The 22,874-nt window shown below is 43.2% G+C and overlaps 10 protein-coding genes across 10 annotated transcripts; 5 read left to right on the top strand and 5 right to left on the bottom strand.

Moving 5' to 3' along the window:
* Nucleotides 1-61: 61 nt before the first annotated feature.
* P175DRAFT_0534839 (Zn(II)2Cys6 transcription factor) lies at nt 62-1,678 on the bottom strand (the record flags this gene model as incomplete). The annotated part of the gene is made up of 1 exon (XM_040900177.1): nt 62-1,678. One exon carries the CDS (start codon nt 1,676-1,678, stop codon nt 62-64), a length of 1,617 nt encoding a protein of 538 aa, XP_040750433.1.
* Nucleotides 1,679-2,131: 453 nt separating this feature from the next.
* P175DRAFT_0525761 (uncharacterized protein) lies at nt 2,132-4,151 on the top strand. Its single transcript, XM_040899429.1, has 2 exons — nt 2,132-2,179; nt 2,227-4,151. The coding sequence occupies exons 1-2, from the start codon at nt 2,167-2,169 to the stop codon at nt 3,678-3,680; spliced, it is 1,467 nt and encodes a 488-aa protein (XP_040750434.1). The 5' UTR covers nt 2,132-2,166; the 3' UTR covers nt 3,681-4,151.
* Nucleotides 3,768-4,313, bottom strand: P175DRAFT_0343667 (uncharacterized protein). Its single transcript, XM_040892893.1, has one exon. The coding sequence runs from the start codon at nt 4,128-4,130 to the stop codon at nt 3,855-3,857; it is 276 nt and encodes a 91-aa protein (XP_040750435.1). The 5' UTR covers nt 4,131-4,313; the 3' UTR covers nt 3,768-3,854.
* A 36-nt stretch (nt 4,314-4,349) lies between these two features.
* Nucleotides 4,350-6,139, bottom strand: P175DRAFT_0484853 (uncharacterized protein; the record flags this gene model as incomplete). The annotated part of the gene is made up of 5 exons (XM_040895583.1): nt 4,350-4,484; nt 4,556-4,638; nt 4,709-5,464; nt 5,597-5,794; nt 5,886-6,139. 5 exons carry the CDS (start codon nt 6,137-6,139, stop codon nt 4,423-4,425), a joined length of 1,353 nt encoding a protein of 450 aa, XP_040750436.1. The 3' UTR covers nt 4,350-4,422.
* Nucleotides 6,140-6,934: 795 nt separating this feature from the next.
* On the top strand, nt 6,935-8,495 carry P175DRAFT_0534843 (putative 2-methylcitrate dehydratase (PrpD); the record flags this gene model as incomplete). Its single annotated transcript, XM_040900178.1, has 2 exons — nt 6,935-7,335; nt 7,400-8,495. 2 exons carry the CDS (start codon nt 6,935-6,937, stop codon nt 8,493-8,495), a joined length of 1,497 nt encoding a protein of 498 aa, XP_040750437.1.
* A 242-nt stretch (nt 8,496-8,737) lies between these two features.
* P175DRAFT_0518409 (MmgE/PrpD family protein) lies at nt 8,738-10,346 on the top strand (the record flags this gene model as incomplete). Its single annotated transcript, XM_040899052.1, has 3 exons — nt 8,738-8,987; nt 9,045-9,935; nt 9,957-10,346. The coding sequence occupies exons 1-3, from the start codon at nt 8,763-8,765 to the stop codon at nt 10,344-10,346; spliced, it is 1,506 nt and encodes a 501-aa protein (XP_040750438.1). The 5' UTR covers nt 8,738-8,762.
* A 19-nt stretch (nt 10,347-10,365) lies between these two features.
* P175DRAFT_0503859 (L-threonylcarbamoyladenylate synthase) lies at nt 10,366-11,393 on the bottom strand. The gene has a single exon (XM_040897711.1). The coding sequence runs from the start codon at nt 11,314-11,316 to the stop codon at nt 10,444-10,446; it is 873 nt and encodes a 290-aa protein (XP_040750439.1). The 5' UTR covers nt 11,317-11,393; the 3' UTR covers nt 10,366-10,443.
* A 1,151-nt stretch (nt 11,394-12,544) lies between these two features.
* Nucleotides 12,545-14,438, bottom strand: P175DRAFT_0511437 (uncharacterized protein; the record flags this gene model as incomplete). The annotated part of the gene is made up of 5 exons (XM_040898588.1): nt 12,545-13,069; nt 13,241-13,291; nt 13,317-13,523; nt 14,222-14,363; nt 14,395-14,438. The coding sequence occupies 5 exons, from the start codon at nt 14,436-14,438 to the stop codon at nt 12,545-12,547; spliced, it is 969 nt and encodes a 322-aa protein (XP_040750440.1).
* Nucleotides 14,439-14,653: 215 nt separating this feature from the next.
* Nucleotides 14,654-15,026, top strand: P175DRAFT_0559870 (uncharacterized protein; the record flags this gene model as incomplete). Its single annotated transcript, XM_040900945.1, has 2 exons — nt 14,654-14,739; nt 14,823-15,026. The coding sequence occupies exons 1-2, from the start codon at nt 14,683-14,685 to the stop codon at nt 15,024-15,026; spliced, it is 261 nt and encodes an 86-aa protein (XP_040750441.1). The 5' UTR covers nt 14,654-14,682.
* A 409-nt stretch (nt 15,027-15,435) lies between these two features.
* P175DRAFT_0525766 (uncharacterized protein) lies at nt 15,436-17,351 on the top strand. The gene is made up of 3 exons (XM_040899430.1): nt 15,436-15,648; nt 15,720-16,543; nt 16,605-17,351. The coding sequence occupies exons 1-3, from the start codon at nt 15,531-15,533 to the stop codon at nt 17,241-17,243; spliced, it is 1,581 nt and encodes a 526-aa protein (XP_040750442.1). The 5' UTR covers nt 15,436-15,530; the 3' UTR covers nt 17,244-17,351.
* The last annotated feature ends 5,523 nt before the right edge of the window (nt 17,352-22,874 follow it).

A 22,874-nucleotide genomic window follows, 5' to 3' on the forward strand; every position in this document is an offset into this window, starting at 1 on the left:
CTGGGTATCATTATCTCCAGCGCCTGGTTAATCCTGGATTGAGCAAATTCTCCGCCTACATCTAAGTTATCGTAACTCCCTGCAACTGGTCTTGTAACAAATCAAACCACAGTCCAGTGTATCCGGTGTCCCGTGCTGCCGTTACGAACCTGATAAAATCCAGAATCATTTCAGAGTGTTGCTGGCGAAACCTAAGTGGCTCGAAGGCTTTATAGATGTCCATGCCCGGCCCCGGCATCTCCAGCGTGGCTACCAACAGCGGAAAATCCAGGCCAAGACCGGTTGCCTCATCCGATGGCCATGTCTTTAGGATAGAAAGCTCTCTTAATATGTCGCCCGCATAGTATTGGCCGACACGATCATTGACCCCAAGCGGAAAGCGCAGACGGTGGATAACCAGCAACGTCGCGAGGCGGTAGGACCGGGCCTGTGCCAGCATGACACTGACCTCTAATGCCGAGAATGTGGTAAAGAAACACGGTGGTAGTTCCGGTGCCCAGTCGCGTATCTTGCGTTCGATATCCGAATATGTGTCATGCCGGTCAGGATTCGAAGGCGATGAGTGTTCCTGAAATCCGTTGGTTTTGGCCTGGTAGCTCCGCTCGCACAGGTCATAGAGAAGCGGAAGCAGCGACGAGCAAACGCCCAAAAACCGGTCTATAATGCAGCGATCTGGGGTCGGAAGCCGGACCACCGGCATATCTCTCCGAACCAGGCACTCAACTGTGTCTACGAGGACGGGAGTTAGAGTCACGGCGTCCAGGTAGGGCCGCTTCACCAGAGCCGAGTACCAATGCTTGACACTCAGCAATGTCCCGCGTGTGATCACCTGGGTGGTTGGGGATGGTATCAAGGTGTTGTAGACGAGCAAAGCTTGCCCGAGCAAAATTATTACCGCAGCATCCTCCGGGTGCTTGATGGATGAGGATTCCGCCATGAGTGACCGGAGACAGCGAGCTCCGATCGCCAGGTCATCACCATCCAGGCTTGGGAACGTTGCATGCCGGGCGCTCATCAGTCTGAAGGCCACGGAATACGCATCAGTGAGAACCTGCGGAGAGCGCGCGAACAGTCGCCGCACCACGGACTGAAACCCGTCGACGAAACTTCGACCGAGCATGAAGGTGCGGTGAACTTGAAAAAAGCCCTCTGCGGTGTCGATTAGCTGGTGGACCTGCCACGAGCCCTGGAGAGGTAGCCGGAGAGCGTGGAAACTTGGGGGGCCGTAGTGCAAGCCAGTCCGCGCTGTAGCATCGACCGGAGCCGCCGTGTTTGGGTACGGGATCCTCACATCTGATCTGCGGCAGCGTCTATGGGGATGCCCAGTTAGGCTGGTTAGGGTTACATTATCGCTGATGAACTTGCCCCCAGAGATCGGGTTTACTGAGTGGCTCTGGCTGTCCTCGACCAGCTGCATGACGGAGGTCGTACCGTAGGGCAGCTTCTGGGCTACAGGGCGGCGCCCCATACGTTTCCTCGGCCTCGGATGGCACTGCTGGCCCAGCGCCTTGCACCTGGAGCATGCTTCTTGCCCCGTCCGGAAGCTGCATTTCTCCTTGTACCTATGACACCGCTCACAGGCTCCCGTGGATAATCTTGTTTCCTGCTTTGAGAGGCTGGTGGTGGGATTGGGTGGGCCATCCAACAAACCGGGACTGGCCACTGAGCTATGAGACATGGCCTAGGAGCTTGACTCATTTGAGAGCCATAGACGGAATTGATTTCACAGAACAAGCATTCTCGTCGCCAGTCAGATCCAGATTTGTTGTGCGGGCTTAGCGCGAATGGGGACGAACAACGACCGCACAGAGGTCCAGCCAACTACAGTAACTATCTAAATTCGAGGGACTACGGAACGAATCAAAAGCACGACGCCTACTGGAGTCCGCACACCTTGCCAGAAGGAGCAAGATATCCCCGGTCTTATTAATTCACGGACCGCAGACTTTCTACCAAGCATGGTTTAGTACGGAGTTATGTATACATAGCTTCGGATTTTGAGCGGAGTGGACATTGCGCAACAGTATCGACAATCCCTTTTCAACTATTTATATGCTTTCCATCCTACCCCCGGAAATGCCTCTCAAGACAAGTTTTTCGCGATCTTGAGCGCATTTTGGACACTGGGCACGAACGATATATGAAAAAAGGAAGACGGTCATCAAGATGAGGTTTGCTAGTAAGTAACGAATCGGGCAAGCTTCCTGGCGCTCAATCGTTGACCAGCAGCAGGCCCGAACGAACAGCGTGTGATTAGCCGAGAGTACTGCGGTTTCTACAACGCACTCGTTATCGGGGCAGTTTATGAGTTCTCTGGGTCGGCTATTGATGTTAGATTGAGTAGATCCTTCTTCGGTGCCGCCAAAAGATGCATTGAGAAGCATCCGTCGTTGAGCGTGATCGTGCAAGACATGCATACCGATGCCGCGTTCTTCGAACGGGTGCCGACAATGAACCTCGAAAACCATATTTCTATCGTGGCAGGGGGTGACAACAGCGCACTGGCATCCACTAAGGCAGACGACGGCGATGAAATGGCGCAAATAGAGAGGCTACTCCCTTCAATCCTGGACCGGCCTTGGCCGGCGTCGATTCCACCCTGGAGAATCGTCGTTCTTCCTTTATCGTCGTCGACACTGCAAGGTAGCGAACGGACGCGCTGCTTCATTGCGTTTTCATTGTCACACGCCCTGGGGGATGGCATAATTGCACTTGCATTCCATCGCACGTTCAGAGACGGGATCTTTGATCGCATCGAAGAGGATTGCTCAACGCTGGCCACTCCGGTCGCCGACTTCCCGGCTCCTTTTGACACGGCGAAGAATCTGCCCATCTCATGGCGGTTTCTACTTAGGCCACTGGTCGCCGTTCTTCTGCCCCCCTTCGTTACGGAAGCCCTGGGACTGCGCGCGACTGCCAGTGCCGTCAATTCCGCCACATGGACCGGGGTCAAGATGTTTTTTGAGCCCGAATCCTTCCACAGCTGCCTTAAATTGATCGAAATCCCAGGCCCCGAAGTTGAGAAGGTGCTGCAGGTGGCAAGGAAAAATGGGGCTCGGCTTACTGCGACCATCCACCAGTCGATCGTACGAGCGTTAAGCAGGGCGATTCCGAATAGCGAGGCTGGGAATTTCGTTTCGGGGACAGCAGTCAACATGAGGCGTGCTTTCGGCATATCGGATGACGATATGGGGTTTTTTACCAACGCATGTTATGAATCTCATTGGCGGGCAGATGATTGGGCGTCTCCCTGGTCCGACGATGCCTGGCATTGTGCGCGGTCTTTAACCGAGAAGCTGGCGGACTGCGCGGTAACGCTCCAGGACCAGCCGGTGGGATTACTGCGATATGTACCCAGCATCAGAAACTGGACTGCAGCCAAGATGGGTAAACACAGAGATTGTTCCTACGAGCTCAGTAACCTGGGAGCTTTCAATGCTGCCGAATCTCAGGACCCCGCAAGCGGTGCCCAGTGCAATATCACAAAGATGATCTTTTCGCGGCCTGTCGACGCAACGGGTGCACCGTTGATGCTGAGTGCTGTTAGTGTCAAGGGTGGTAACCTCGTTATTTCCGTCGTGTGGCAACCCGGAGCATTGGGAGTCCCTGTAGAGTCGGAATCGACATTCGTCGATGGGATATGTACTTTTTTGAAGGAGGACTTGAGGAGTCTCGAATAGACAGTCCTACTCCAAATAATATTATGAATCGCTCGGATCGCATTGGTAAAGTTGTCACTGCATTACAGGCCCTAATGGTAAAGACCACGTCACATTCAAGACATATCCTCGTATAAATTTTCAATATCGATTATTGATAGCTAGGGCTTGGACCATAAGATACATGACGAGTATCTAGTCAGTTAAGTCTCTAGCGGGGGACTCGTAATAAAGATCTATCCGCGTCTTGGGCACATTCTTGGGCTGATTCCCCAGAATAGCATCTAGAGCTTTGACAAGGCTATCCTCCAACGACGTAAACCCTTCTTCGTCCTTACCCATCTTCTTCAGCACCTCGATACTGCGCTCATGATCTACTTCACCGGCATCCAAAGCCCGTTCATCAACCGATTCTAACATGATCTTGTGTGGGTAGCGTCTATACAAGATCTTGAGAATCTGCGTCCACATATATTACCCTGCAAAGGCAAGTAGGTGTTTATTTCTCAGTTTATCAGGGCTGATTCATTGCTATGACGTCTCCATTCTCATTCTCCCGCTTTCCGCAATTCCTATATCCAATGTCCAACCTACAATACGGACCATCAAAGCTTCAGCAACACAGTCCATACATTCCTACATCTAATAAGAGTAGCCGTTTTAACCACCCTTACGCCATAGTCGAATTTTCTCTCATTATATATTATCAAATATAGCTAAGTTACGTATATGGTAGGTGTCCGCGGGCATTGTCAAGGACTAATCACAACTTGGCCCTTTCGCCTGTGAAAATTTGGAGCGGCCGCCATAGAGTGGTAGGTTTCCCTTTTCACACTGTTAGTATAGGAACCCATACATGGAAAATAAAAGAAGGCCGTGCAAAGAATAACGCTTACCCATCTGTTCACGCCAATGAGCTAAAACACCGCTTACTCGCCCCCCCAGCATCAGGGCCGTCACAATCTCGGGTTTAAACCCCCTGCGCATGTATGCGTGAGCCATGTTACACGTCGATTAAAGAGCCGAAAAGGGGGTCAAGTCAAACTTACATGGCAGAAAACACAAAGCATCCGTAGAGATCGGCATTGGTGTTCAAGTTTCGAGAAGAGAAGTAAGGGTCTTGGGAAGCAATTCGGTCAATCTCCAACGCGACGGACAAGTGGGAATTCCCAGCAATGTTGCCTGATAATTCTTCCAGTGCCTTCTTCAGGTGTTTGACACGAGGATCGACTGTTTTGTAGATCCGGTGCCCATAGCCTGAAAGCCGGAACTTTTTTGCTTTAACATCTTCTATCGCCTGCGGCACATTCTCCTTCTTGCCGATGCGCTCAAAGGCCTTGTATGCGAGATCAATTGCTCCCCCATGCAGAGGGCCAGAGAGCGAACACGCAGCGGCACTGACGCAGCTCATGGGATCGGCTAGCCCAGACCCAACATGGAGACTCGCTGCAGTTGAGTTCGTCATCTCATGGTCTCCGTACACAATCCAAAGACTATTCAAGATGCGCACCATTTTGGGATCAGGCAACTTGGTTGTTTGGTCGACGACTCCCATCATCAGGAGAATATTCTCTGCCAATGAGGCATTCGGGTCGGAGGGGCTGATCTCCCGCCCTTCGTAATGGCAGTAAATTAGGGCTGTTAAGCCGATGGAGGCGGCCATCGTGCGAAGAACGCCTTCATCAACGGCATCCATTTTGCCCAGATAAAGCTCTTTACCCATGTAAATGGGGATCGTGGTTGGGTTCGTCGCAGCCCAGGCCGTTAAGCCGGCCACGAATATCAAGTGGTATGGGGCATTGCGTCTAACGATGAGCAAAATGCATCAGTAATCAGTTGCAGGTGGTGTATGTGTTTCTTCATCTGAACACCATCCAGCAGTGGTCGCGAACTCAAAGATGGTGCAGAAACAGCAATGCAGTACTAGACACTCTTACGGGAAACATTTCACGGTATCGGCCACGGACTGTGGTGGATTCATCCTACCGGCAAGTTTTGTACGATAATCAAGCTTCTTTTCCCTTGACGGTAGATGGTTCCACACGAGTAAAAAGGATACATCATCGAAGTCATGTTTTTCGATCAGTTCATCCAGCATATAGTTCCGGTACTGGATTGTTCCCTTCACTCCGTCTCTGGTTATAGGCTGGTTAGTATGCTTGCAACATTAATTTGGAACCGGATAGGGGAGGAGGTGAATCAGAGCGGGCATTTTCAGATACTAACATGTAGGTAATTGAGGACTCGGCGACGGCGGTATTCTGGAACCCAGGATCCAAAATCTTTAACCCTGCTGCCCCCCGTTCAAGAGGGCTTGCAGTGGGTTCTTGGGCCGATATCCTCCTGAAATCCGTAGCCTTGACGGCATTGTTGATAATTGGGATGTCGTAGGACAAAGAGGTGCGGCTATCAACCACAGTAAGCTTGTCTATTGGCGCCCTTTCTTCGCCAGCGGCACTGTCCCTACTCCTGTCCGACATTGTGTTTGTTTATAGAATGGAACTTGTTGGATTGAAGACCTAATGGCACTCCAACGACTGGGGATTGATTTTAAGAGTCGGGGGCAATCAACTTCGGTCGTTGGGAGTCTTTTGCTCAGGTTCCCTCGCCTAGGCTTACCCAGTCTATATCGAGAACTCGAACCATTTCCTTTCTTACGTCTTTGGCTGCCCCAGGAGGCGTTCCAGCGGTCTGGAACTTTGGATCTCTGTTGGACAGGGGTGGTTCTCGAGCCATCCGACAGACTTACGGGAAGTTTTAATTGGTTAGTAGTCACTGTCTTTTTTGCCGGATTCGTAGGTTAATTACATGCCGAAGCGCAGGGGATTAGGCGGGCTGAAATTCAGCTGCGCCTGTCTCTGTCTGAAGCGTTAGCGCTGCTGAATCGTCTCTAGTAGTTGTGCCTAAAAACCCTAATTTGCGTTAAGGGAGCATTAACTGGGCATCTATTGATCATTAGCCTAGGTTGAATGCTCTGCTGGGACGAATTAGCAAGTGCCAACTCAGGCCACCTCGAAGCGTAACCATTTGTGTACCGCCTGGATGCCCTCATTTAGTGGACCAAAAGATCTTGTAGTTGTCAGTCCCTAATCCAGACCCTTCACAAGCATACGAGTCAGGGAGTAACATGCTGGACACGTGGATATTACTAGCGTTTTAATAGTTCATAAATTACTGGTGGGCCTCCTGGAAAGTTGGGATTAATACCTCTATACGGATCACTACTCCGTACTAACTTTATCGAAAGACGAGAAGTCAGAAAGCAACCAGGTGCAATGCCGAACGAACACGCAGAGTTTGATCCTATCTTACGAGATATTGTCAATTATGTCTACCACAAGCCAATCACAGATGAGAAGGTTTATCAAAGAGCCCGAGTAGCGTTACTGGACGCGCTGGGTTGCGCCATTGAAACGCTCCATCTCAGTCCCGACTGCAGACACCTCGTGGGACCGGTCGTGCCAGGGACGGTGGTCCCAGAGGGCGTTCGTATCCCAGGCACCGCCTACGTTGTCGATCCTCTGAAGGGTGCGTTCGACCTCGGTGCTATGATCAGATATCTCGACCACAATGATGCCTATGCGGGTGCGGAATGGGGTCATCCCTCCGATAATCTCGGTGCGATCCTCAGTGTGGCGGACTGGTTATCTCAGCAGCATGCCAAAGGACATGCCAGGTAAATTTCCCCTCTGGCATTAATTGCGAATCTCGGTTCATGCTGAGTATCATGACTAAATTAGACCAACCCTGCGCACTGTCCTCGAAGCGCAGATCAAAGCCTATGAGATCCAGGGAGTTCTGCAACAGCGAAACGCTTTCAATGAACATGGGATAGACCATGTGATCCTAGTCAAGGTAGCCTCGACTGCGGTAACCGCTTGGCTTCTGGGTCTGCCCGAGTCGGCAGCCCTGGCTGCTGTGTCCCATGCATGGATCGATGGCCATCCGCTCCGGATCTATAGACAGGCACCCAACGCAGGACCCCGCAAGGGTTGGGCTGCTGGCGACGCTTGCATGCGAGCCGTGCACCTGGCGTTCCTTACCAAAAAAGGCGGCCATTTCGACCCCAGTACTTCGACTTGGACCGGGAGGGCCGCTCTGGGAGCACCCTCTGCTCTCACGGCGCCGAGATGGGGCTTCAGTCACGCTCTATACGGCGGAAAGGATGTCATCCAAGCTTTCCCCTATGGCACTCGAGTGATGGAAACCGTGCTATTCAAGGTCATCACGGCGGAGGGACATGGAATCTCCGCTGTCGAGGCGGCCGTCCAGGTTGCCACGATGCTCCAATGTCGCCAGCTAGTAGCCGAACGGGATATCCGTACTATCAAGATTCGAACCCAGAAACCCGCCGTGATCATTATTGACAAGACCGGTCCGTTACGAAACAATGCCGACCGTGATCATTGTCTGCAATACATGGTCGCAGTCACCTTGCTCAAGGGTTCAGTCATCGACACTGCAGACTACCTGGATGATTCTCCGTGGGCTAAGGATCCCCGAGTTGAAACCCTCCGGGGGAAGATGACCGTCACCGAGGATGCAAGATTCACTGCCGACTACTACGACCCCGCATATCGGAGCGTTGCAAATGCAGTCACAGTAGAGTTGAACAGCGGGGAAGTTCTTGACGAAGTTGTCGTTGAATTCCCCGTTGGTCATCATCGGAGAGACGAAACCTTGCCACAGGTAGTAGAGAAATTCCGCCGCAATATGGCCTTCATGTTTACTCCCGCAGAGGTAGACCGGATTATTGCCGCTGTGAATCACGATGAGATGCCCGTAGAAGAGTTTATGGGGTTGTTCGTGCGGCAGAAGGCAACATGCAGTTTATAGGAGGAATACATCGCCCTCTAAATATGCTGCTAGTCAGGGAACTAAAACTGGGTTTTATGGTGTATTAATTTAGATTTACCATTTATTACAATACATAAACACACAATTATTATTGGTATTAACTTGCGTTGGCTAAATTAATATATTCTGGATATATATTGGCTAACCACCTAAACACATCCATTTTCCTTCCGCTTTCCCTCGCTCTCTTTTTGCAATGCAATCAATCAACTACTAGACAAGGCACCTTACTTGGTTAAAACCACCATGACTGATTCTCCCCCATTGGTAACCCCAAAGCTGTGTGATTGGATTTCTGGCTTGTCTCTGTCTGATATCCCACCGGAAAAAGTGCAAAGATGCAAGTATTTGATTCTGGACGGACTTACCTGTGCCCTGATCGGAGCACATCTACCCTGGTCTAAGGATGCTGTGAAGGGAGTTCTTTCGATGGAGGGTGAAGGAAGTTATAATATAGTCGGATGGGAAAAGGCATATATTCTTTTTCTTCTTCCTAAATCACAATAATAATAATGATAATAATAACAGAAAACTGGACTGCTGGCAGCGGCACTTCTCAACAGCACGTTTATTCAAGGATTCAAACTGGATGATTACCATCAAGAAGCCCCAATCTATTCTAATGCTATTGTACTCCCAACCATGCTGGCCGCGCTTGAGTTCTGCCATGTATCCGCATCATCCACAAATACCATTCCAATAACCGGGGCCGAATTCCTTCTTGCGGCTATTATGGGCTACGAAACGGGCCCACGAGTCGGCCTTAGAATTTACGGCATCAATGTTCTGTCTCGCGGATGGCACTCTGGAGCAATCTTTGGCCCTGCTGCCTCTGCGGCGGCAGCAACAAAACTCCTCTGGCTTCCTGCCCCCTTGATTGAGAATGCTATTGGGATCGCGTGCACCCAGGCAGGGGGGTTGATATCGGCTCAATACAAAAGTTCTGTCAAGCGGATGCAGCATGGCTTTGCAGTTCGGAATGGTCTGTTCGCCGCGTTTATGGCCCGGAGTGGGTATTCTGGTATCAAACAGGTTTTAGAGCGGCCTTATGGGGGCTTCCTCAGTACCTTTGGTGCAGGAAGTGGACGAAATCTCGCGTATCGGGCCGACCGTGTAGTGCAGGGGCTCAGTTCCATTTGGGAGCTTGATCAGATTATTGTTAAACCATATGCGTCGATGGCGGCAACCCATAGAACTATTGACGGCATCAGCTTGCTGCAGATAAAGTATCCCGCAAAGTTGGTGGCAAATAGGATTCGCCGGGTCACTGTCGAGCTGTCAGAACCGGCCTTTAAAAAGGGGGGCTGGGAGCCAAAGCAACCTTTAACAGTTACTGGGGCCCAGATGAGTTGCATATACGCGGCTGCCATGCAGCTGCTAGAAGGAGAAGTGCAGCCGGCCCAATTAGAGCGGGATGATGTATAGACTCTCATGAGGAAGATTCAATATGTGCACAACCAGGCCTTCGATGAGGATGTAGATACAATCTGGCAGCAGCGAATCCACGTGGAGCTATGGGATCAAACGGGGGAGCCAAAGACCCTGATCGAGTTCGTTGCAGCGCCGCGCGGTAACAAGGCCCCTCTGTCGGAGGAGGATATTCTCGATAAATGGCGCCGCATAACAAGGGATGTTATCGACCAAGAGCGGCAAGCCGCAATTGAGAATCTGGTACTTGGACTGGAGCAGGTTGCAGACATGCGTCAACTGACTCAATTACTACGTGGCCGGACAGGAAATGTGTTTGAAACTGGTTGTGGCCATCAACACCAACGCCCTGACGACCAAAGGGAATCAACTAGCAGTAAAGAAAGAATTTATAGCCTGTAAATTGACAAATTCATTTAAATACCACTATGCTGCAATGCTAATGCCCAAGTATTTACAAATATGGCCCACTTGTTCCATCTGTTAGGGTATCGGAGCTTCAGCTCTTCTGCAATTTGGCCGCCAACCGTCGCCAATAGCCTTGTTTCTTTTCCACCGTTGTAGGTATCGGCTGATCGTGTCTCACCTCCTGCTGTTCCTGTTTTGGAGGTTCGGTCTTTTCTTCCTTCTCCTTCTTTTCCGATTCAGAGACATTAAACATGGGGTCCTCCGGCAAGTCGACGCCCCAATACTTGCTCATGCGCTCCCTCAATAGCTCATACGAAGAACCCACCCGAAGGACCTTCATATTTTCAAAGTCAATGATTGAAGAAGGACGTCCACCGTAGATGTGATATCTTTGGAGCCCATAATCCACAATAATGTCGGCGGCCTCCTTGATCTCCGGATCGATATCCTCGACGCGGAACTTCTGCCCTGTCCCTGTCAAATTGGCACTCGACCCAAGCATCAACTGACCCGCCTCATCATTCAGCCGACCCAACTCAATCAACAGCGAACTCCCACCGATGTATATCCCCAGGGTTTCATTTTTCGTGGTGTTGGCCAACGTGGCAGGCGTGAGCTGTTGAAGGATCGGATGCTCCGATCGAAATGGCGCGACGATCCCAAATGGGAGATCGAGGTCCTGATGCAGCACGCGGATCATGTCCATTTTCTCGTCGGGGAGCACATGCAGCTGCTGATGCAATTGGTATGATCCAATGATGCCTTGCGCGTGGCCCGGTCGACGTTTTTTTGCCGCGAACGCTTTTTGGATGGCTTCGGTCGATGAGGCCATGAGACCATACCCGACTTCCGTGGGAATAAGGGCTACTCCCCCAGCGCGGAGCACTTCAAACACGCGGAGAGCGTCAGATTTCACATCCGGCTGATTGCCTGGGGCGGGAATGATTGTGCATTTTACATCCATGGCAATCAATTTGATCAAATAGCTGGCAAGCAGCGGAGCACGAAAATTGAAACGAAAGCAGAAGAAGGACAAAAAATAGAAGGACGAGAAACAGAAGAAGAACAAGAGGAAGTAGAAGAAGGGTTAAATGCTATAATACAAGTAATTCTTCGAAATCAACCCAGCCAGCCTCTATCCCGAGTCATGCAGCCGCGAACAGAGCTAAATTAGTTCAGTCAATAGTTACAAGCCAGCGCAGCCCGGGGTTGCTGTATGCCCTATGTCATGATCCAATAGGGGTTCAGAATAGGGTAATAAGAAGAATAAATTACTCGCCACAAACATCCGCACCTGTAGCATGGGTTCTCTATCAAATCATAATTTCACGTTAGTTGTTTTGCTGTCCGCCTCTCTTTTCCTGGAATTTCAACCCGTCCCGCGTAGCTAATAGGCCTGCTAAATTCTTGCTACTACGATACAGAGAGTGGACAAGTTAGGGCGAGTGATATGCGGGTAGCATTGTAGCCATCTTGGTTTGGTATCTGTATTGGCTGGTAAGATGACTCTATAGAATAAATCAGGTTATACTTGTTGCATCTGGCATGGCGTCACATACTGCTGGTTCCTCTCTAAATAGCCAGTGGAGTAGCACCTGATCCGAGTTCTGGAGTCTTGATATGTGCGGACAGGGAAGCTTTTAGTATTAGAAGCATCACTCAGGTTAGCTATGATAGAACTGACAGAAACATGCAGGACCATAGATAGTTATTGTTCAGAAATAAAGGTTTAATTCCTCGGCCTGGAAAAGATAATCTTTACTTACTAACTACTTAGGACCCATAAGTCAAAGCTCTTAAAGCAGGGAATAAAGAAAATCGATTACTATATAGAGTACCAGGTCTGTAAACCCTAAACCCTAACCGTACTTCCTGGACAATAGATGATCAGGTTAGGTCTGTAACTACATATATGATTTCTAGTAGATTGAATTTACTAGATATATAGAACTAGTAATTCTAATATCGCTTAATATAATATTTAGCATATTATGTTATGGGATAAATCAATCATCCCGGTGGGACTATATGGATGGGAGCCGGGGGATAGACAAACCCTACTCTCACCTACAATACAGCAAGACTTTTAATTATATAGTAGATTATGAGAAACGGACTGACTGACACAATAAAGGTAGAAAAGATTAGTACGTGACTTCAATGGTCTAGATATCTGTATCCATACTTAGGGATTATTTGGGCAGACACTTAGAAACAATACCCTGGAACTGGTCGTCCAATGCTTTAATCTCCGAGCCTAGTTCCGCCATATCATTCTTGCTCATGGCCCTTCTTGCCGCGCCCATAGTGGAGAAACTATCCTGATCGCGCATGCCACTTGCTAAGAGGGTTTCCATAATAGTCAGGGGGACCATCTTAGGGTCTTGCACGATGTTATAGATGGTGGTAGCGCCGACCCCTGCATCCCCAATCATCCTAATAATCCTAGCCAGGCCTACCAAGGTATCCGCCACGGCGTCCAACTCACCCAGAAACGGGACGAGCAGGAGCACCCCTATCAGGATCTTGTTAATCATCTGTTTTTTCTTGGCTGCCTCGTACGAGTTGGTGATGGCGACCACCGCCTGCATGTTGGCCACCGCCTGGCTCAGCAGGAAGACCGCCATGGACAGCGACTGCACAACATCGTCTGTGGTGCCGAGCCACGACCCCAGCGCGAGGTCGATCTTCGCCGTGGAGATGGTTGCTGTGAGGTTCTGCAGGTTGGGCAGTGCCTGGGTTATAATCTCTTTCGGGTTGGCCACCATGATGACGCTATCAGGCGCCTTGACGGGGAATCCAGCATACACGCGGTGGAGCGCCATACATCCTATCTTATACCTGGGAGGTATACACGGTTCGTCAAGCGTGCTGGTCCCGAAGCGCACCCAGTCCCGATCGATGCCGTACCCCGCGGATAGGTTGCTGTAGAACCCATTCTGCATCCACCAGATCGTAGTAGACCGTAAAGGTCCCCGAGTCGATGCCAATATCCCCGGGGCACGAGCCCGTACTTGAATCCCCACTATTGTAGCTGTAGGTGCACTGGAAGAACTGGTTCCCTGGGCCATAAGGGGCGTCGCTGCTTATAAACTTAGTTAACTGTTCGGGAATGATCTCCTTAACGTGTTGAACGTAGTCGTCGAATTTGGTGTCGTAGCTACTGGTAATCTCGGTGTAGTTGATCAGCGTCTGCTACAGCACCGTCGCCAGTCCGTCCAATGTGTAGAAATCCACGCATGCGGGCTCGCGTGTATTCACCGCGGCCGCCAGCACATCTAGCGCGGGGAAGATCCGGGTGAAGTCGCAGACCTCAGACTCGGCGCACGCGGGGTCAGATCCATCATCATCCGCACAGCGAGCTGTAATGTTCGCGTTGTCGACATAGGTAGGACCCGGACAGTAACCCCACTCGCAGGCGAAATGGCAGAGGCCACTATTAGCGCCGATGGTAGACAGGCCGTTGATGCTCGTGTTGGCGGCCGCTGGGACATTCAGGGGGCCGGTGGCTGTGCAGGTGCGGTTGTGAATAGGGCAGTATCCCACATTGCAGCTGTAACTGCACAGGCTGGCCAAGGCGCCTGGCCCGGAGCCAGCGGTGCAGGTCTCCAGAGTGAACGGTGACATGGTGGGCACGGTGAGTGGGACCTCAGCAGTGCCACAGACACCCTCGATGCAATTCCTGTAGTTACAGGCAAAGGAGCACAGGCCGCTATAGCTAGCACTCTTACCTGTAGTGGGATATCCTTGAGTCCCTGTGGCTTTGGGCATCATAGGCTGAGGTCCCATCTTTGAACACACGCAGGCGCCCGCTGGACAGTATCCTAGGCTACAAGTGAATTCACACCACCCGGCAAAGTTTCCCTTACCCCAACCCTCAATGCAGACTTGGTCGGCGATCGAGCTCGGTTCAACCGAGATTGACTGCCCACCCAAGCATTCCAGTTTTCAATTCCTAGGGTGCTGGAACACCCACTGGAGATTGACTCTCCGTCGAGGGTGACCAAAGTGCTCCCAGAATGAGTGACGGTGATTATTACACCCTAATCTGGAAGTATATAAGGGACTTGAGCCCCATCGATACATAGAGCTAACCTATTCTCAACTAGTGATCAGGGCTAGCACATTAACTACATTATTTAATGTCGAATGGATCGCTTAGTACAATGACTAGTAATCTACTATTCAGGGATAAAGTTCTGATTCTCCTGATCTTGAAGTAGTTAAAGCAGTTGCTAGTGGTATCCAAAATTTGACATTTAATTACCTTTGGGACCCCTCCTCAAGCCTCCAAATGAGAATCAACTACTCGACCTAAACTCACTTTACGATGGCAATGCTTACCAACGCCGGTGACGGTCCGCTGCAGGTCCCTGGATTCGGATCCGTTCCCCTGGATTTTGAACTCCCCTGGAGGCCAGCTTTGCCCATGGGTTGGTTGAATATCGCCACGCACCTCTGTTAACCAAGCGCGAGATGGCTATGCTCCGACTTATGCAACACATCACGGAGCAGGCTGGGTGGGATCGTGCGATACTGGATTCGGATGAGACCCAGCTCGCGCAGTGGTTCCGAGATGCGACAGAAGGACCCGAAGGCTGTCTTATCAGTACCGCCGCATGGGACTGGTGCACGGCCGAACTGCGCGACAAAGCGGAGACAGGCAGAGAATAGGCCGTGTCTTGATCTTTGATAGCTCCTCGGCTGTGTGTTACATCGAGGAACAATCCATGGACTGTTATTATGGACTTCCTATTGTATTCTCCCCTTTATCATGTATATATCTTGTCACGGCCATCATTATCATGTTGAGCATGAATAGAAATAGTTCACTACCTTATCAAGCCTATTCAGCAGGATCAGCCACGCAGGAGTGGGGAGATTGGGCACAAGATCAATTCATGTAAAAATCGCGCTATATTAGAATTAATTATTTGGTTGAGAGATCCTGATTTGGAATTTTGTAATGGGGGTAGGTGTCCCGTGGATGACGTTATTATGCTTGCAGATGTACCTTCCACATTGCTTATCCCTCATCCTACCTACCTCTCAACAGCTCTAAACCTTGCCCTCTTAGTCTAACACCTCATCCTCAAGACTCCTGACTTCTTTCTCTTTGTCTCGTCGGGGTTCTTTCATTCGGACTCGCAACTTTTTCTGGCATCTCTAATTTACATCATGGAAGGAAAGCGCCGCAGACTTGGGTCACCGATTCGCTACAATACCCTACCTGTCCTCAACACTGACCTCGGCTTTTCTCCTAATTACCAGTTATTTTCTACCAGGCGTATCCCTAGTGAGTTGACTTTGACTTTTCCATTACGCGGTTTGTGGTGTACTCGAGTCGCTGACTACAGACAGAATCAGATTCACAAAAATGGGGGCCCCTAGAATTAGCCAGGATCCGCGCTTTTCATACTACAGAGATTACACCGGAGACTGAACCGCTAGTTCGGACACATCATCCAGCTTTGCGAGACCATGCTCAAGTCCACGTTTCACATCCGCAGTATGGCCCTGAAGTCTGGCTTGTGCAGGAAAAGTGTTCAGACATTGAAGCAGGAGGGAGACCAATCCATTATTACCCTGGAGAACCAACACATCTCATTTCGTCGACAATAATAGTCCGGTCACCTTGGAAAGAGGAATTCCTCTTTAAGGATGGAATTAATCCCCGAAAGCTCTTGTCCTATGAGCAGCTTGATAGTCTTCGCGAGCTATTCCCTACCGCCATAGGGGCCCGTGTTCTGGTTACTGGTTTCATCATCATTCTATTTAAATCTCCCTCTGACATACAAGATGCCTACAAACACTACGGGGTGATAGAAATTGGTGGCTTACGGACGATCTACGATGAGCTTCGGCTGGAAGCTAGTGCGGACACCGTCGTGTCTGGCATGGAAGTCTCAGATCAGCCTAACAATATTCATGGCCTAGGCTGCTTAGGTCTGAGAATTCGGATGACAGATGGGAAAGAGGCGATCACAACGGTCACCCATGGCTTTGTGAGACATCCTCAAGGGTCTCGTGTGGTAAATATTCTTGGTGACTGGTACTTGAGGACTAAAAGTGCTCTCCAACAGTTCTTCCGTCCACCGCCTCAATCGGAAACCTGTGCAATAGGAGTCGTCCGAAATCTTGGTAACTCCCCAATCGGAAAAGAGGTTTGGCTTACAAATGTGAAGAAGAGGGTAAAGTTTCTTCTATTGCTTTTCTATTTTTATTACTAAAGGCGCTAACTTATTCCTCTAGATTGGCAGGATTACAGAAACATTTGATAAACCTAGCCCAATTCTTCCATATCCCATGGGTTATAAACACGATATCAGCCTTATCACGGATAAGGACCTTCCTCTACTCGTGAGCCCGCCTGGCTATCCAGTCGTGTTAGGGTGGGCGGATTACTCTGCCGCGCTCGCCGGCTCTCGAGTTTACGCAGTCCGAATGCATACCTTGGTTGGAAGATGGAAAAGCCTTGAGGGAACGATTGATCCGAATGCAATACGTGATGCAACAGTTGTAGGGGCACAGTATCTATGGGATCATACTACACACTCACAGAATGCTTCCCTTTTATGGAAGACAACTGAACCTTCTACCCCGGCGCAGGGATGGTCTGGATCCGTGCTTTGCCTTGGAAGGCCTACGGACGAGTCTAGTAAGGCAATCTTGTTCCAGAACTTTGAAGTGTGGTGTCTTTCTTACACCAATCCGTTGACCGGCATCAAACCGATAATCGCTGTTAAAGGGGGCTTTTTGCTTCCTGAGTCGGTCCGATCATCAATGATTGTGACTGGCAATGAACAACATCGGGAGCGAAATCCGGACACATACCCTCGCCGCAGTCGAGAAAATACAGATCCTGGCCGTCGGGTGTTTTCGGACGTATGAAGTTGCTTGGGTTCACTGTAGCTTTACCCTTATTAATGTTTGTTTGGAGAGTAACTAGTTGCTAGTAGTATTAACTTTGCTCAGACCAGATCCTGTAGGGGCTTTTAGAATAATCTGATGAGAGGTTGTCAAATTATGACAGTAGAAAGTCAACCAAAATGAATTGCATTAGGTCTAATGATAGGAGATAGAGAGATGGAGATGGAGAGATGCTTGGAAGAAGCATGAAGGTCTAGAAAGAAATGGTGGCCTAAATACACAGAGTGGTCATGTGTGTCATGTGTTGCTATTTGCTTTATTGAAGTGAGTTGTTGATTTGGATTACTATCTGAGACTACTCCATACCTTGCTACTCTACCTCTATTCTGTTGAAGTAAGTTATTGATTGGATCACTACAGTTGTCGGATATATAATGATCCTAGGGGTAGCTCAATGGAAGCAGGTGATCGGATGAATAGATGTGTCTATGTTTTGGGGGGTTGTATGCTTGCCTAATGTCACGGCGGGCAGGCTGGCAGTAGGTGTAGCTAACAGTAGGTATATATTCAGGCTACCTGCGTACAGGTCCAACAGGTAGGGGTCAGGTTAGGATAAGGACATAGCTTGAAGAGCTATAATAGGATTAGAAGTAATATAGTTTAAATATAAGAATAGAAATAGATAATTAGAGTAGAATTTTAACTAGATAAGTATATAATTATATTATAATAATATTCTTTTTTTTAGACTAAGCTCTATGTCAGGGTGCAGAATCAGATTCAGATATTCATTGACTAGGAGCTAACCAGACAGAACAGCAGAATAGTAGGTATCAGGTAATAGACAGGACATAGCTCAAAGAGCTATAATAGGATCAGAAGTAATATAGCTTAAATTGTCACAGGGGGCAGGCTGGCAGTAGGTGCAGCTAACAGCAGGGTGTATATTCAGGCTATCTGCATATAGGTATAATAGGTAAAGATTAGGTTAAGATAAGAATATAGCTTAAAAAGCTATAATAAAATTAGGAGTAATATAGTTTAAATATAGGAATAAAAATAAATAATTAAGATAAAATGTTGGAGTGCTGCACTCAGTGAATGCAACCAGCACCACCATAAAGAAGTGTCGGATTTATTATGATCCTAGGGGTAGCTCAATGGAGGCAGGTGATTAGATGTGTTGATGTGTATATATATTAGGGGGTTATGTGCTTGCCTAAGGTCTTAATATAGGGTTTTAACCCCCCCCCTTTACTTATTAAGTATATTATAGGATATCTCTTTAATTTAATACACCCTCTTAGATTTAAAAGATTTTATCTAGTTTAAACCTATAATTATATAATTTAAGATATTATTCTTATTCTAAATAGGTTTAAATTATATTTAATAGTAGATTATTTATTAATTTTAATCTTTTTATTATTCTTAAATCCTTTATAAATACCTTAAAACTTTAGTAAGGTAGTATTTTAATTAATCTATCTATAATTATTTTAATAATAAAATAATATAATACTTTTATTCTTCCTTTCTAAATTTCTTATCTAATCTAGTAATTATAAATATCTATATAATATAGCCTTATATTTAAGTAATTAATTTCCTTATTTACTAATTAGATAATTTATATATTATTATATTAAATATTAATAATTAGATTCTCTAACTCTATCTAGATTTTATTTAATAGATACTTAATAAAGATTCCTTTCTTTATTATATATAATAATATTAATAATTCTACTTTAGTTATTAAGATTATTATAATTACTTACTTACTAGCTTTCTACCCTATTATATCTTTAAATAACTTTATAATATACCCCTATAAGCTTTTCTAGTCCTAATTATCTATAAATAAGATATTACTATATAATAGGTAATTATTTAAATCTTTAAGTTATAGAATAAATTTATTTATTCTTTTTAAATATTATAAGTATTAATCTACTTTAATATAGTATTTTTTACTAGAATTTATAAGATACTAGAATAGCTAGAATATTATAAATATAATATCTAATTATATTATAATTATTATATATATTATAGATCCTATCTTCTATTAATATTATTAAGTATATAGATAAAATACTTTATTTTAATCTCTCTAGGGTACTATTTTTACTAATATAAGAGTAGTATCTAGACTTTTTTTTCTATTTACTAGATTAGTAATCTTATTAATATATATTAATTAATCTAGCTAGATAAGCCTATTCTCTCTATCCTAGGTAATCTCTATTTCTAGAAACTATTATAGATTATTTCCTTCTATTATCTTAAATTAGTCCTAAAGCTCTTGTATAGTGGCCTATATTTATATTAATAATTTTTAATAATAAGTAAATATAATATTATCTATATAAAAGAATATTAGAATCTTATCTCTAGTAATATAATATAGTTTATATAAAATAGATTTATATTCTAGTAACTTTAAGATCTTTTAGAAAGTTATCTACTATAAGTAAGGAAATTATTTAAATTTATATAATATTTTCTTTAATTTTAATACTTTACTTAATTTTTAATATTTAGAAGGTATTTTTATATATATTTCCTTATTATTATTTATATTAATAAATATATTTATAATATTATATTACTTTAATTCTAGATTAAATTAGGCTACTATTACTAGAAAGGTTTAAAGAAATCTTACTATTAGAGTTATAATATATAAGTTTTTTATTAAATCTTCTTATTAATCTTCTTTTATTACTAGACATGCTTTATATTTAATTAAGTTACTATTTTAATTATTTTTATATATATATATTTATTTATATTCTAATATTTTTATATACTTAAGTCTATCTATCTTTATCTATATTTTTATTATTTTATAACTAGCTAGATAGTCCTACTCTATCTTTATAAATTCTTTAAATAATAAGTAGTTTTTAACTTGGTGTAAGCGTCTCGCTGGCGAGGTGCTTGGGTATGGGTAGTGTTGGTAAAGGAAGTAAAGCTACATGGAGTACAAGGGTAGTAGAAAGGTATTAGAAGTAATAAAATAAAATACTTACTTCTTAATACTTTAGGGGGTTATTATATTACTATTTATATTATCTAATTAAGTTACTAGTATAGTATAAATAACTTAAATATTATTATTTTTTTAATTATTTTTAATTACTTAATATATAGTTTAATATATAATTTAATATATAGTTATATATTATATAATTATTATAATAATTATTTTTTTTTCTCTTAATAGTATATCTATATACTATATATATTATACCTAATCTAGCTTAGTACCTTATCTAGGGGGAGCTAGTCCTAGTTAGTATAATATAACCTACTTTTTTATTTAATACTAGAGATAATAATAATATATATAATATTATTTTTATTAATTATACTTTATTAAATAAAATATAAATAATATTATATTTTATTTTAAATAAAATAATAGATAAAAGTAAATAATTTACTAGATATACTAGTAATAAGTAAAAATATTATTATAGTATAAATATTATAGGGGAATACTTCTCTATATATATATTTCTTAATCTAATTTATATTCTAAAAAGACCCTTCTAATAAATTAATATATTATTTTAAGTAGATTATTATTATTTAAATATTATAATAATAGCTAATTTATATTATAAATTTTATAGCTTTTTTTAAATATTTTTTTTTAAATATTATACTAATTATATTCTTATAGAAGAGAGCCTATTTAATTACTATTATTTTTTTTTTATAAGTATCTTTATTCTAGTAATATAGATTTATTATATTAACTATTTATAGGCTCTTATAATAAACCTCTTTATACTTATATTAATTATAATACCTATAATTTCTATTATTACTAGTATATTTCTTATAATTTTTACTATTATTATTTTATTATCTAGTAAAATTATATCTCTCTTATTTTTTATAATTACTTCTAATATTATAGTAACTTTTATTATCTCCTCCTATACTTCTTTTATTATAATAACTCTAGCTACTCTAGCTATTATTATTATACTAGCTCCTATTATTATACTAGCTTCTATTATTATACTAGCTCTTATTATTATACTAGCTCTAGTTATTCTTACTATTATTATAGCTCTAATTATTCTAGCTATTCTAGTTACTCCTAATAGCTTATTTATTATTATATAGATACTATATTATCTATATTATATTAAGTTTTAGTAATATATAAATAATAATCTTATAAAAGTTTATTTTTATATATACTTAAATCTAGAATAATAATATATTTATTATACTTACTTATATAAAAAATATTTCTTTATTATCCTATCTATACATGCTAGTCTTAATAAGATCTAGGTAATATCTAGTAAGGTAGCAGGTATAATAGCTTATACTTACTAGATTTATACTATTTAGATTTTTATTTATTATTTTAAGACTAAGGACTAGTTAGAGAGGTTATTTTAATCTATTAATTATAATTTATTTTACCTACTTAATATATAGTATGTTAGGGGTAGTATAATAGAATTAGAGAATAGTAATAAAGAGATTTAGAATAATTATAATAATTAGGGATTTACTAATATTATAATATAGGTATTTATTATTTCTATTTTTATATAATAAAATTAAATTATTTAAAATTTCTTAATATCTATAGTATACCCTTATTAAATCTTAAAATTTAGTAAGAAAAAGAAGAAAGATAGTATTATTAATATATTTTTATAATTTTTTTAATTTCTTATTTAATTAACTTATTATTTTTATATTTTATTTATTTATAATATTTTACTAGTACTTTACTTATATTTTATTTATTTAATAGAATTTATTTAAGATATCTTATATATTTTTTAAATTTTTTACTAATTACTAAGTATTCTTATATATTAGCTATTCTTTTTATTTAACTAGATATTAGTCTTTACTATTGTCACGGCGACCACGTGACATGCAACCACATGCCGAACCACATGCCGAACCACATGCCCAGTAACTAAGGGTAATCAGGAGAACAGTAATATTTAAGTCACCTATATCATGCTAGTAACTTAACTAGGTAATATAAATAATAATATAATAACCTTTAAAATATTAAGAAATAAGTACTTTATTTTATTACTTTTAATACCTTCCTATTACTCTTATACTCTATATAGCTTTGCTTTCTTTACTAATACTACCTATACCTAAGTACCTTACTAGTAAGATACTTATAATTTAAAGTACTTCTTTAATTAAGTAAAGTAATATAGCAAGTATAAGAAGGACTACTTACTCTTTTTCTTAAGAAATAATAAATCTAAACTTTATAAAATCTATAACTATAATACTAGAAACTATTATTAAGGAAGGTTTAATAGTACTAGTAACTTTCTAGTACTAACCTATTAAATTAATAGAAGATAATAAGCTATAGTATATAGCCTAATATATAGTACAAGCTATATAAATAGATAGGAAGAAGATACCTAAATCTAAGTTCTTTAAGATATAAAACCTAAAAATAAAAAAACTTAGTATTTTTTTAGAAGACTTCTAAAACTACTTTAGATTATAAAGGAAACTTTATAAGAGTAATATAATTAAAATTTATTATATTATAAATTATTTAAAAAATAATATAAAATAAATATAATACTCTAAATATAAAGTAAATTTTAAAAAACTTATTTATATAAA

The sequence above is a fragment of the Aspergillus ochraceoroseus genome (genome assembly GCF_002846915.1).
Source record: "Aspergillus ochraceoroseus IBT 24754 chromosome Unknown P175scaffold_7, whole genome shotgun sequence".
Lineage (NCBI taxonomy): Eukaryota > Fungi > Ascomycota > Eurotiomycetes > Eurotiales > Aspergillaceae > Aspergillus > Aspergillus ochraceoroseus.